Source organism: Lupinus angustifolius, chromosome LG18 (genome assembly GCF_001865875.1).
Source record: "Lupinus angustifolius cultivar Tanjil chromosome LG18, LupAngTanjil_v1.0, whole genome shotgun sequence".
Taxonomy (NCBI): Eukaryota; Viridiplantae; Streptophyta; class Magnoliopsida; order Fabales; family Fabaceae; genus Lupinus; species Lupinus angustifolius.
Genome location: NC_032026.1, coordinates 13,374,752 through 13,388,343, shown reverse-complemented (window position 1 = coordinate 13,388,343; position 13,592 = coordinate 13,374,752). Strand labels below are relative to the sequence as shown.

At 36.4% G+C, this 13,592-nt stretch overlaps 2 protein-coding genes across 5 annotated transcripts; one reads left to right on the top strand and one right to left on the bottom strand.

The window, feature by feature from the left end:
* LOC109332954 (bZIP transcription factor 16-like) lies at positions 492-8,111 on the bottom strand. Of its 4 annotated transcripts, none has more exons than XM_019568131.1 (13): positions 7,745-8,102; positions 7,173-7,297; positions 7,024-7,080; positions 6,859-6,933; positions 5,638-5,727; positions 5,483-5,539; positions 5,181-5,353; positions 4,131-4,185; positions 3,217-3,259; positions 2,813-3,102; positions 1,358-1,435; positions 1,135-1,260; positions 492-899 (listed from the first exon to the last, which is right to left on the bottom strand). In XM_019568131.1, exons 2-13 carry the CDS (start codon positions 7,239-7,241, stop codon positions 786-788), a joined length of 1,227 nt encoding a protein of 408 aa, XP_019423676.1. In that variant the 5' UTR covers positions 7,242-7,297; positions 7,745-8,102; the 3' UTR covers positions 492-785. The 4 variants fall into 4 exon arrangements, with proteins under 4 accessions (XP_019423676.1, XP_019423675.1, XP_019423674.1 ...); XM_019568130.1 differs by having other exon boundaries at positions 7,173-7,283; positions 7,747-8,102; XM_019568129.1 differs by lacking the exon at positions 7,745-8,102 and having other exon boundaries at positions 7,173-7,301.
* Positions 8,363-10,409, top strand: LOC109332126. The gene has a single exon (XM_019566960.1). It carries the CDS (start codon positions 8,460-8,462, stop codon positions 10,389-10,391), a length of 1,932 nt encoding a protein of 643 aa, XP_019422505.1. The 5' UTR covers positions 8,363-8,459; the 3' UTR covers positions 10,392-10,409.

Sequence of the window (13,592 nt, the reverse complement as noted above, 5' to 3'; positions counted from 1 at the left end):
AGTTTACCACAAAGGATGAATAATTAAGTGATGCTACGTAACATGATGATTCCTTCAATAAAATGATAGTATTATTACTGTATTAATTAATAAATAACATATACGTTTAAACTGTAAAATATTGAATAATCAGGTGATGCCTTGTTGCATGGCTTATAATAATATAATTAGCCAAAACATTTAATTACAAAAGTTTAAGTGATAAGGTGATAATTTATGATAGTAAGATAATGCTAAATTAGATAATTAATCATTTTTAAAGTTAACAGAAGCAGGTCTCAACATGCTTATACTGCATATTATTGGCACGTTTGATTTGCTAAAAATATAGGGACAACACAGCAGACAAATTTTGTCCCTGGTTTCAATTTGTAAGTATATTTAACTTGTCCGGTGTTGTGCATTAGATAGAATATTGTGTTTCAATAGGTTTAGTAAGAAACATAATTCAGAGAAGCTCCTCCTTTTATTTATTTCCCCCGGAATTCATATAAGGGACAAGACCATGGTTCATTAACTACATTGCTTATCGAAAACACCAGCTTTAAAGCTCCAGACAAGGTAAGGTGCAGAACTCACTCTTACATACAATCTAGGTTGTTTATAAAGAAAAGTATATACCAAATTAGGAATGAGGGGTCATTGAACATAAACAGATCCTAAGACTATTATAGATGGTCAGCTTTGATACAATTTGAACTATAAGCTATCCAAAACAAGAACTTGCTCTTGCTATTTTGTTAGGCTATCTTACTGAAAATCAGAATGTGGTGGGTAGCTAGATCCTAATGACCACCCTGCACAGCCTCTGTCTGCCCATTCTGTTGAGTGTCATTATCCACATGCTGATCATTCCTTCCATGCCCAGGATCATCGTTACAGGGTTCCCCGAGTCTCTCCTGTAGATTATATCATATATTGGTCAAATAACATGGTAAGCCCTATCATGAATCTTTTCATATATCAACAGAATACCAGGAGATAAGTGTAAGTTTGGTTTGAATGGTCCTATAGTCCATATAAGCTGATCTAATTAGTTTGCTCAATCAACATTCAGGTATGTGTGATCACTATAAACCTATTATTTGTAAGGTATCACTCAGAACTGGCAAAAGTGTAAGATTTTAACATCACCTTTAGTGCTGCATTTTCGGAGAGTAGCTGCTCATACCCACTCCTGATTCGACTTACTTCTGACCGGAGAGAAGCATTTTCTTCTTGCAAAGCCTCAGCACGCTGAGCTAGTTCATCACACTCGGCCTGAAAACAGCACACTCAAACAGGAATTAGACATGTTTGAATAATAGTCATGCAACCACAGAACAGTGGGAAAGGGCTATAGATTACTCTCCATCACCTGTTTGCGCAACCTGGATCTGCGAGCAGACTCCCTGTTAGACTGCTTTCGTCTTTGTCTTTTAAGCTCTCGTTCATCCTAAAAGTTAGCCAGAAAAAAATTACAAGAGATGCAACTTTGCAAAGAAAGTGATAAAGCACTAATAACACTATAAAACCATGTCTCAGACAAATACTGAAGCAGTATTTCAAGTTCAACCCAAAAAATAATAATTATGTTCCTCTGGTGAAAGTCTAGAAAGTGACAATGGGTAGTTCAAGCCTTAAACTCTGGGTTACCAAATTAATTCTCTATCTAAAAAAGGAATAGGCAGTTACTCCTACTCAGAAAAGAAATGAAATTAATTGGGAACAATATGGAGTGCACGAACAAAGAGCAGGACAAAAAATTAAAAACAGGAATTAACCTGGAGTACGAACATAAAAAAATGTTATATTCCTAAACACAAAGGTTTACATGCCAATCATGCACAAGTGCTACTGCAACACCTTTGTTCCAGGGGAAGAAATCAATTTGACTATGCCTATCAACTCCTAAAATGCTTTATACCCCTTCTTGTGGCACAACCAACACTCAAATAACATTATGATTTAGCAACGGTTTAATAATTAAGTGCTAATACTACCAAGCGGACATGCTTGGACAAAGTGCTACAATAACTAAAGAAATATTCAGATAAAGTAGACAAACATTATGAGTCAAAGTTTGCATCTACTGAAGAATCAGTAGTCTGTAGCTGCAGATTAAGTAATCTAACACGCTAAACAGAAAAATTGGCTTTGCTTGAGACTTAATTATTAAAACTACTACTACACTACAGAAATGTGCTTTTAACCAGTACACAATGAGGCAAAGTTTGTGTTTCAACCAAAGTTAAAATGGTCTGCAGCCGCTTAGGGTCTCAATACAAGGCCAGTGTATATAAATATAACTGAATAACACAAACTGCCAAAGATAAAGCATAGAATGTGGTTATAAGCACAAGAGGATTGCTGAAATACATGGCCAGACTTAGGATTTAATATTTACTTTGAATAAACTATAAGTGTATACAGTGTTGTCATGTCATGGTTAAACATTGATCACCACACTACGAACTTCAAAATCTCCAATTATTTTTTACCCTACATTTCTACAATTTAAGATCTTACTCTATATCACAACTGTGTCTTCTTTTCTTTTCTGTAAATAGTGATTAAAATAAGTGATCATGTTCAGAATGTGAGTAGTTTAACTCCATAAACCTCCCACGGATACTAAAAGCTAAAAGGCTACCATTATGTTTCACAGCCAGCAAAAAAAGTGAGATGAACTTCACAATTAGGGCATTAGTTAATATGTCTATTCAAAAAGGTAAAGCAATTATTTTTTCTGCAGTATAATGGTATTTCATTGAACGGCTATAATATGTTATCAAGGAAATTGACATTATTGGCCTTTTGTAAAAAAACTAACCTGCAGCCAAAGTTGAGACTGAACACTGTCCCGTGATCCAGCAGTAACCACCCCTCCAGCAACTGCAGGAGACGGCGCCATTCCACGCATTGCAGGAATGTTGGCTGATGTTGGTGCACCCCAATAATCCATTCCTATATTTAAGTTTGTTGTGGGACCAGGAACTGCTCCAGGAGCACCACCAGCAGAAATAGGTACAATAGACATAGTTTGGTTAGCCATTGTATGAGGTGCATTAAGCTCCTCATTATGAGAAGCATGTGCCGAACTGCCATTTTGAGATGGTTCTTCTGTAATTCAGAAGAAAAAAAGGGTAGTTTCAGCTGTAACATGGTTTATGTTTTTACATACAGCACTACATGATAGAAACTATATTGGAAAAGCAGCAAGTAACCATGCCAAACCTTCATATGAATCTTGCCTGCCCCCTGATTTCAATTGAGAGTCCTAAACAAAAGAGAGAGAGAGATAAATAACATGGTACCTACCTTTAAGTTGAAAAGCACAAAAACAGAAGTAATATATTTAATACATCATCCAGAAAATAAAGCAAATTGAGAGTCCAACAAACATGAACAGCTTGAGCTATACACCCCATCCCATGTCATTTTCTTTGTCCAGAACTCCAGATTCTGATGTTCAAACATACTTGACATTTATAAATGGTATATACATCATTTATCTTACAGATTATTGTTAGGCAATTACAACATTTGAAAAACTTTTTATAATAAAAAATTAAGCAAATTAAAATTTCTTCAATTTTCCCAAACTTGCAATTCAATACTTTAATTTCCTGGTTTTAAAAGACACAAAGGGTGGCCCATGCTCCCACCCAGTAGAGTCTGGGGCGGGTAGATGTATGCAGCCTTACCCTCACAAGTGAATAGGCCGTTTCCAGGATTTGAACCCATGACTTCCAGGTCACAAGGCAAATAACCTTACTGTTGCACCGAGGCTCCCCCTCAAAAGACACAAACAAAGATTTTCAGAAACAGCTGAATGTTTATGCTTCTCGAACATTATTTATATCACATAAATTACTGTTCTTTTTCAGAATAATATGATGCCTACTTGATGCTGTCAGGATAGCAAGTCTACAGGAATTATATTTCAGGAATGTATAGATGTACATCATTCTCTCCAGTATCCATCCTTACGTAACTAAAAAATTTGCTAAATAAAACATAAAATAAGATTTCTTTTCACCTTTCTTAACATATCCTATACTCCTTCAAGATTACAATTACTGAGAAAATAAGTGTTCATGGACACATTGAAAATGCAATAATAAACTGACACGCGGCACCAAACTTACATTCTGAGAATCAGCATCACTTCCTTCACTAGTACCTTCACTTGCACTCTCACCACTGAAAATCCAAAAATTTCCTATCAGCATAACTATCCAGTTTGCAATCACATGTGGCAAACCAATGTACTCAACAGGATCAGAAAAATAAACCACAGCCAAACCTACTAATACATTTCCTATTGTTGACAGGACAGTACAGTAACAAGATCGATAAAATATACAAATTGAGTAACTGGAATGGAATCTCAGGCAATAGGAGAAAAATATTACATGCAACTCTTGTAATCTAAAAGTTAAAATATACAAGTCCACTAAATTCTAAAGGAAAGCTTGCATACTGTATTAAAAAACTGCAATTGATAACATTAAAAATTAAAAGAAAGCCACAAAGGAAGGAAACACCAACTTCAGGAAGTTGCTAGTGGTTTTATTCCTGACTATCTCACACTCAGCGACCTAGCCATAACCCAAACCCAAAAAGACAGTATATGCTAGCACAGTTCAGAATCCCTAGGCCATTTATCATTGCAAATTCAGATAAATAATAGGCTCTAAAAAGGCTGAAATTAAATCACATTCAAATGAGCCTGTAGGGAGTTGCTTTCTTTAATAAAGTCAAACAATTTTATAGCTTTATTTCCATGATCTGGAATAACTGAATATTACCAATGTACACAGACAGCACATTGAATGGTGGTTCAAATTTAATCCTCCAATTCTGAACCCAAGATTTTGTGCTTGGACATGTTGAACTAACACTAAGTTATAAGTACATAATCGACTCCACCAAATAAGTTTTAGTAGATCATGTCATTAGTTTTTTTTCTTTTAGATGACTGGGAGAGTAAATGAGATATCAGTGATGATAGTGACATATCATAGCAAAATACCATTCTATGTCAAAAGTGTGGATACATTTTTTCATGTTGCGTAAAATCAACAATTTTTGGCAGGACATTTGGGAGGGGAGCAAGTTTTTTTTTTGCCACGCAGATCACTCTGATTCAAATGAGTGCAAAATTTAGCAAGATTGATCAACAAACCACATCTGACCTCTTTGAATGAATTCCATTAGCAGATGTCCCGCGTGTTTTAATATGTTCATTATTTTTCCCTGTAATCATATTCAAACTACCCAAACTTCCTTTTGATCTTTTGATTGGCAATTTTTCCTTCACGTCAGGAGGCTTAACAACATCCACTTCCATGCTTCCAGGAGTATTTCCCTGCATGTAAACTCCTGGTTACTTTTCCTTGGATAAGAACAGGTCCCGCAGGACTTGCACTGAAGGGGAAAAACAGGAGAGGAGAGAGAGAGAGAGAGAAAGGCAGAAACATAAGGAATGGAAACTTACTGAAGCCTCAGCAATACCATTAGAAGGCATGGCAAAAGGACTAAAAGGATAAGATCCCTGTATAAATTTGAGGCAATTGGCAAACAGTAATAGGTGGATTAGTGATTCAATAACAATATGATAACTTCAAAAAAGCATAGTTTACAAAAGAATACCGGAGGCATGGATGGATGAGCATATATGCCACCATGGGGGTACATTGCAACATAGGGATGCGGTGGAGTGCCATAGGGAGGCATAATATGCTGCAAATATTTTTTTCATTAATGAACCAAGGGAAAAATGAGGCAGGATTAAAACTAGATATTTTGTGGTATTAAATGTTGTGAAGTATAGACTAGTTGCGGAAACAGATGAGAACATCAGAAAGAACAAAAAAAATATTAAAACAGGTTACATGGTTCACGGTAGATTTGGTACATGGCACGAGACTTTTCTAGGTACATGGAACAGAGAGGCATACTTATTCGGATCGCTTTTTGGGTCGAAATTCTTTCCATGTCGAATTATACTAATAAATAGTAAAGGTTAAAAATATAAATTACAAGTTAAAAATTGGGAAGGCCCAAGTTTCAATTCAATCTACTTGTTTTATTTTCTTATCACTAATTCAATAGTGGAAGGTTCATATCATTTAAAAAAGAATAAAGGGAGGCCCATAAAGAAAATAGTAATTGGAAATAAATAAGAGACCTAGAAAACCTAGACATAAAACACAGCAGTGAAGCATACACCACTACCACCCATTCGAATAGAACAGCAGCACCCATTACCACCACACCTAAATCACTTAGCCACAATACCACCACACAAATTAGCCAAGTGCAGGCAGCCCAGTGTCACCATTGCTGCTCCACGCCCACCATTGCATGCTTCTCGCTCTCTCTTTCCTCACTATATTAAACTTCTTCCTCCTCATTTCAAGGATTTTGAAACGCTAAACGAAAGGAAAGTCACCTTTGAGTTTTGAACACAACTTTGAGCCTTCTAGGCCACAAACAGCCCATGTTCTGGGGATTCAGCTTAGCAGGCTAACAAATAAAAAGGTATAAAATCCTTCTCACCCATGAAAATAATCAGGCTCAATTACAATAAACACACTGGCTAGCTGTAAGCAAAGCATGAGGCAAATTTCCTTCAACTGATACACTTCCTTATTCTGTTAACTGGTGATAATAACTTTAAAAGGAAAAGCAATTAATATCGACAACTACATTTTTGAACAATTTCCCTCAGGCTACTGCTCAGATATGGTGTATTTTGGTCAAGTTAGTCAAAGATTTTACTATAAATAAACAAACATGTAAGGTTGGCTAAAAATGTTCTACGGTGTCACGTGCACAAGATTGGACATTTATAATGTAAGCGAAAATTACCTGGACACCCCACATATATGGGTGGGCTTGGGGACTTGATGCCAAGAAGCCATGTGGAGGCATATGAGAATATGCCTGCAGAATGAGAGAGCTGGGTTAATCAAAATCTGATCTTGACAATAATCAAACCATGATATGGCAACAGAGACTTTATTCATCAAAAACCTGAAAGCTGGACCAGTCAGGATTAAATGTTCCAGCACCAGTTGTCGAAGACTGCTCCTGGAAAAACAAAAAATGGTTCTAGCGTCACATGGAAAGCACTATTAACTGTTGGTATCAATATTGACAAAATAAAAGAAACTTAGTCATACCTGTGACGTAGGAGGAGGTGTCTTAGACTCCTTCTCTTTTGGGGTTTTATCCATCTCACTGTTGCCCATACGTTGATTACAGCATCTTACAAAAATATAGACTAAATCATTCTGCACCACAAACATAACCTATGTTCAAAGCAGCATAAGAGACACCATTCTCCTTCAAAATATACAGCCAAACTCCATAATTGAAGACTTACACTTGTCAGACAAAACACTTCAAACACGTGGAATTACTCTGAACGTTACAATCTTTACGTCCCATGAATTGGTCATCCTGACACGAATGGACCAATACATTACTCCCCTTTCCCTCCCAATCAATGCAAAACTAATCGAGAGTTCAACATTATGTATCCTAATGTTACCTCCAAAACCAACATTGCACTAGTAAATTCAATTCACATCTATAACACTGCAACATTAATCTCTACTAAAATTGACAAAGCAACAATAACTAGACCTTTGATAAGCCATATGAAACCAAGCATATAAAGTGAAATTTATCAAGCTACCAATATGATAATTCAACTCAATTCATGGCAAATAAACCTGAGAATTTTCATATTACCGTTCAGAGAGAGACTATGGATCCTCCAAATCTGGAACGTGATTTAAATCAAAACCTGATCTTCTGAGAATAATGAAAACAAAGAAAATCAGCTGCAGCTAAAAATGGTGAGAAAAATATAATTCGTGGTAGCACGAATGTAAATTGGGAAATATAATAAAAATTTGATTTTAGGCCCGTAGGACTTAGGATTGGATGAAATTGGGGGCAGATAAGAAATTAGGGTTTGTTTGATTTAGGTAAAATGTATTTTTTTGGTTTTAGGTGTTCCGCGAGAAGATCTCATGGGTCGTGTGTCGCTGTCTATTGAGATTTTCGTTCCCATTTTGCACAGGGAACCTGAAATCCCCCTTTAGTCCCTGTGCCAACACTTGTATTACCCTTTCATTTTCTTTTGAATTTTATTGGTTTTGTATTTCATTAATAATTAACCTTTTAATTGAAATACATTTTTTTCATCAAGAAAGACAACTTTGGTCTAAGATAGTAAGTCTCTGCTCCATCCAGAATATCAAGAATTCGATTCCATAAACGACAATTGTTGGATGAGCAACCATCAATCAAATTAGTTACATAGGATAAGGTGAGGAGATACCAATCAAGTAGGACACAATTTGTGTGATCCATCATTTCTATTCCATGATCCATCTTTTCCAAAATTCAAAACCTTCACAAAACCCTTCTCTCATTCCTTTCAACAATTCCATACTCCAATGGCAACGACAACATCATCAAGAGAGGAAGATGAAGAAGAAGCTTTACGCTTAAAGGGTCTAGCAGAAACTAAATTCAAAAGCAATAATCTCAAATCAGCTCTTAAATATGCCCAACGAGCCCAACGCCTCGCCCCTCATCTCCCCACCATCTCCGAAACCGTCACCTCCCTCACCATCCTACGCGCCGCCGCTGGCTCTTCCACCACCACCACCACAACAACAACACCCAATTGGTATAACATCCTCGATTTAGAGCCCTTTTCCAACATCAACCTTATTCGAAAACAGTACAAGAAACTCGCTTTCATCCTCCACCCGGATAAGAACTCCTTCCTTGGATCCGATGAGGCTTTCAAGCTTGTCGGTGAGGCCTCACAGTTCCTCTCTGATAAGGTTCGGAAGCAGGAGTATGATATGAAGCTGCGGATGTTGATTCAAGAGGAGAAAGAGAATGAGAATGTGAGTGAAGAAGAAAGTGAAAATACTTTCTGGACTGTGTGTTCCACTTGCAGGCTATTGCATAAGTTTGAGAGAAGGTATGTGGGTCATAATTTGGTGTGTCCTAGCTGCAATAAGAGTTTTAAGGCTGTGGAAGAGGTTAATGATCACGGGTCGAGGCGAAATGAACAAGTGGGGTCCAAAGGTGGGAGCTTTAAGTTGAAAGAGGGTGTGGAGGTGGATGGGGGTGAGACATTGGGCGAGTTTGTGTTGAGGAGGAAATTGGAGTCAAAGGGGGTGAAAGGGAAAATGGGTAGTGAAAAAGATGGAGTTTTGACGGGTAAAGTTGGAGTTGATGAAGTGGGCAATGGGGATATGGAGAAGGAAGGTTTTTCTGAATGGGGTGGTGGGAGGTTGAGAACTGGCGGTTCGAGGAAGAGGATGAGTATGGTTGGAGAAGTGTTGGAGAGGTCAAATCCAAAAAGGATTAAGACTGGTGAAGAAACCATGACATTGGCTGAATTTCAGTCTGAGGTGAAGAAAAAGTTGCAGCAAAAGAAGGTAAAGGAAAAGGAGGAGGATGGTAACGATAGGAGGAGCAAGCCAGGGGAGAAACTCGAGGGTTCAAAAAACAATCAGGGTTCAGCAGTTGGGAAAGCAAGGAGTTTGAAGAAGAGTGTGAAGCTGCCAATCAAGGAGAAGCATCAGGTTTCTATGAAGAAAAAGGAGTTGAGACTTGAGAAGCATAAGGATTCCAGTGGTGGCAATTTGGAAAATATGGCGGTGGTGGATTCAGATTTTTATGATTTTGACAAAGATAGAGCTGAGAAGAGCTTTAAGAAAGGCCAAGTCTGGGCGGTATATGACGATGACGATGGAATGCCAAGGACTTGTGCCTTGATTGATGACTTCATTTCTGAAAATCCTTTTGAAGTTAGAATAAGTTGGTTAGATCTACAGAGCAACAGGGGTGAAACGATAATTAGTTTGAATAAAATGGGAGTTCACATACCTTGTGGAAGATTTAAAGTTACCTGGAAAACTACCATAAATTCAATAAATATATTTTCTCACTGTGTAGACTGTGACCGAGCAGCATGTGAGCTTTACAACATTTATCCCAAGAAGGGCTCGGTATGGGCACTTTATGGCGAGGCATCTGTAGACGTGGATAAAAGAAGTTTTAAAGTGGGGGGCAAGAGATGCTATGACATTGTTGTGTTTTTGACTAGTTACAGTGAGGTGAATGGTTTGAGCATGGCATATCTTGAGAAGGTTGATGGTTACAAGACAGTCTTTAAGAGACAAGAGATGGGGAGTCATGCAATTAGATTTCTTGGAAAGGATGATATGTGGTTAATTTCTCATCAGATCCCTGCACGGAAATTTCCAAGAAATGATGAGACTCCTGAACTATTGAAAGAATGTTGGGAACTTGATCCTGCTTCACTTCCTTCAGAATTGCTTACTATTGGTGGTGTAGATGATTGAGGTTAGGATTACTTTTTGGCAAATGGACTGATTTTTAAAGAATATTAGGAACTCGATAACTGTTAGTTATTACTACTCCAGTTCCTTCATATGTACTTACTTTGGGTGGGTTATGTTAATGATCATAGGAATCTTTTCTCCAATTGAAAAACTATCTTATGGGACATGCCTGCGATGTATAGGTTAACCTTCATAGATTTGCATATGTGCATGAATTCCTATATTCTGCTCAACTGAATGGTGCATTTCATTTGTTTTTGTTACCATGGTCTAGTTAATATGATGGAGTCTTGTTATTCTTATTTCTTTATTCAGTCACCAATGATTTGGGGACTGTGGTAAAAAGGGATCAACATATTAATACTTGTGAATTGTGATGGAAGTCTTTTGTGTGGACAATATGATGGTAATCAGATTTTAATTCTCTCTTAAAGAAACGTATTCATTCATTCAAAAATCTCTATTTATCATCAACAAGATGCCAAAATATTTAAAAAGGTTGTGGGGGTTGATGCAGCAGAAGCTATCAAATAAAGTGCATAGAATAAATAGAGGTTCGACCAATTGTGCCTACATCCTCAGGAGCATTGAGCGGCTACCAAAATATTAATAGAGAATAAGGATTACAAATCCTAACACACCCATGGGCCCACCTGCCCATGAGGTGTTTCTATTTGGTACTTATATCTGGTGCACGTTATAACAAGGGACTTGAGTCCAGTATATAACATTGGTTACTCTACTCTATTCCAATACTAGACAATGTGGGACTAACACAATAACATATTTCAAGCATCCCAAAACAGTTGGAGCATGTGCAACTCAATCAAAGTTTAGAAAGTTGATCATATCAAATTGTATTCAAATCATGGTTAAGTGAACTTTTTGAAACGCTTAATGAAAATACACATAAGGGTTCTTGATCAACATAGTCATGTCAAATTTGTAATTTGTTTCTTCTTCATGTCATAATTAGTGTTCTAGATTTTATTACTTCTGTTCTAGCATGCTGTTATACTTTTTATTCTTGAGTTAAGCCCTGGACCCATTTTAGAAATAATGGTGAATTTGCTTGGATATTGGTGTGAGTCTTTACCGTACAATTATAAAACTTGCAATGTTGAATGAGATTGAATGTTGGATGATAAAATGTCAAAAGAGAATAAACATAATTTAACTAAGATGAGAATGTTCCGTTGAATGAGTGGACACACTGGACAAGATAGGATTAAAAATGAATGCATTAAAGAAAATTGGGATAACTCCTATTATAGAAAAGATGGTAGAATTTGACCTTTTAGGTGGTGGTTCAGGCATATGTGAAAAAGACCGGTAGAGTCTCATTAAGTAGAATAGAAAAAATGGAGGTTAGTCTAATTTCTAGAGGCAGAGGAAGACAAAAAAGCCTTAGGCGAAATGACTAGAAATGATTAGCGATCAATATGTCAATGAACATGATTTATGATAGAACATTATGATGTCATTTGATTTATATAGCCGACACCACTCACTGCGAATAGGATGTTGTTGTTGTATTATTGAGTCTTTAACTTCTATATAAATGGTTTACTTGTTGATTCACCATCAAGTTCAATGCAATAATATTTCCAGCCAAACAAACCACTGTAAGGATAAGTTGAGAGCTTAGTAGCTTCAGCTTGAGGGTTGTTGGACTATTAGCATTTATGATAGCATATTTGTGTTTATGTTAGAATGTATAGCCAATCAACATGAATAATCAGTTATTGATAATTAGGCTAGAGATTAGTTTATGTTAGCTTAGGTTACTCTCCAATTGATTGTAGTAACTCTCTTTTGATGCTTTTCTCAGTGCTTTATTTTGTGCCAATTCCTGTAGTTGTGGCTAGACTTAATCATATTGATTAGCCTGAAAAATTCAAGAAGGCTTAGCTGAAAGATCCTTCTTGGTATATGACCCCTTTTTGCATTTGGACCCATCAGTTTCACTTGAGTTACAGGGGCTTAAAATGACGTAATATCGCTTTGGAATAGAGTCTGCACATCAGTGTTACAGACCTACAATACACTGAAACACGATGTTATAGGATCGAAAACAAATGGACATCTTACTTTCAGAAATGATGTTACTGAAGACAGTGGAAGATGTTCATAGGATGGTAGCTTAAGATATGTGTTCGGCATTCCAAGTATGAAGAAGATGTTCATAGGATGGTAGCTTAAGATATGTGTTCGGCATTCCAAGTGTGAAGAAGATGTCCCACATTGCACATTGTATAGAAGTTGATGAGTTGAATAACATACAAGTGTGAAGAAGATGTCCCACTTAGCTTATGAAAAACAATTTACCAATCGGTCAAGATCTTCCAACAAGTAGTATCAGAGTCGATAGTTCAACTAGAACATGTCGGACTTGAGGGGAGTGGATTGGTAACAATGTTACTCTTTTGTGATTGGAGACATCCGGTACATTATGTGAAAGAGCAATACCTCATCTCTAATGTTGGCTACCTTTGAACTTAAGAGTACCAACTGTATATTGTATAAATATTCCCTGTGAGTAGGATGTGTTTTTTGTTGTTGTTCATTATTTGCATTGTGTGCTTACATATTTGGTAAATGTGAAATTATCCTAAGGGGGATTTGGTTTGTTTTCTGTTTTTATTTGTAGTTGATATGTTTTTATTAGTAATTAGTAATATTATAAAAATGACAAGGATACAACAGAGTGTCCACTGCCAAGATATGATGTTGCAGTTGTCACATATCTCCTTGGTAACATTCACTATCTTTTTTATTTAGCTGCAGGAAGAGTATTCTTAAGAGGATTTTGTAGGAAAATGGAAATGAATAACTTATTTGCATTTCATTTCACACATTTTTGCTCCTCCATAATGATGAAAATGAAAGTAATCTTTCACTTAATACCAAATAAGTAAATGAAATTGATTTTTTGTTACACATTCTCATTTTATGTTTTCCAAAGAAACAAGATAACTTTTGAAATGTATATTGATACTTAGATATCAATTTTCGTCCATAATGATATAATTTCTAAGTTTAACCTTTTTTCGAAATATCAAAATATCATATAATAAAGTAAATTGTTCTTTTCTCTACCTTAAAGAATACATTTAGGTGACTCATTAAAAATAAACCTTTTTCTTCACTAAGTAGTTGTAACCTCTTCTTAAAGAAATAATCTAATAATCTTTTAACTTT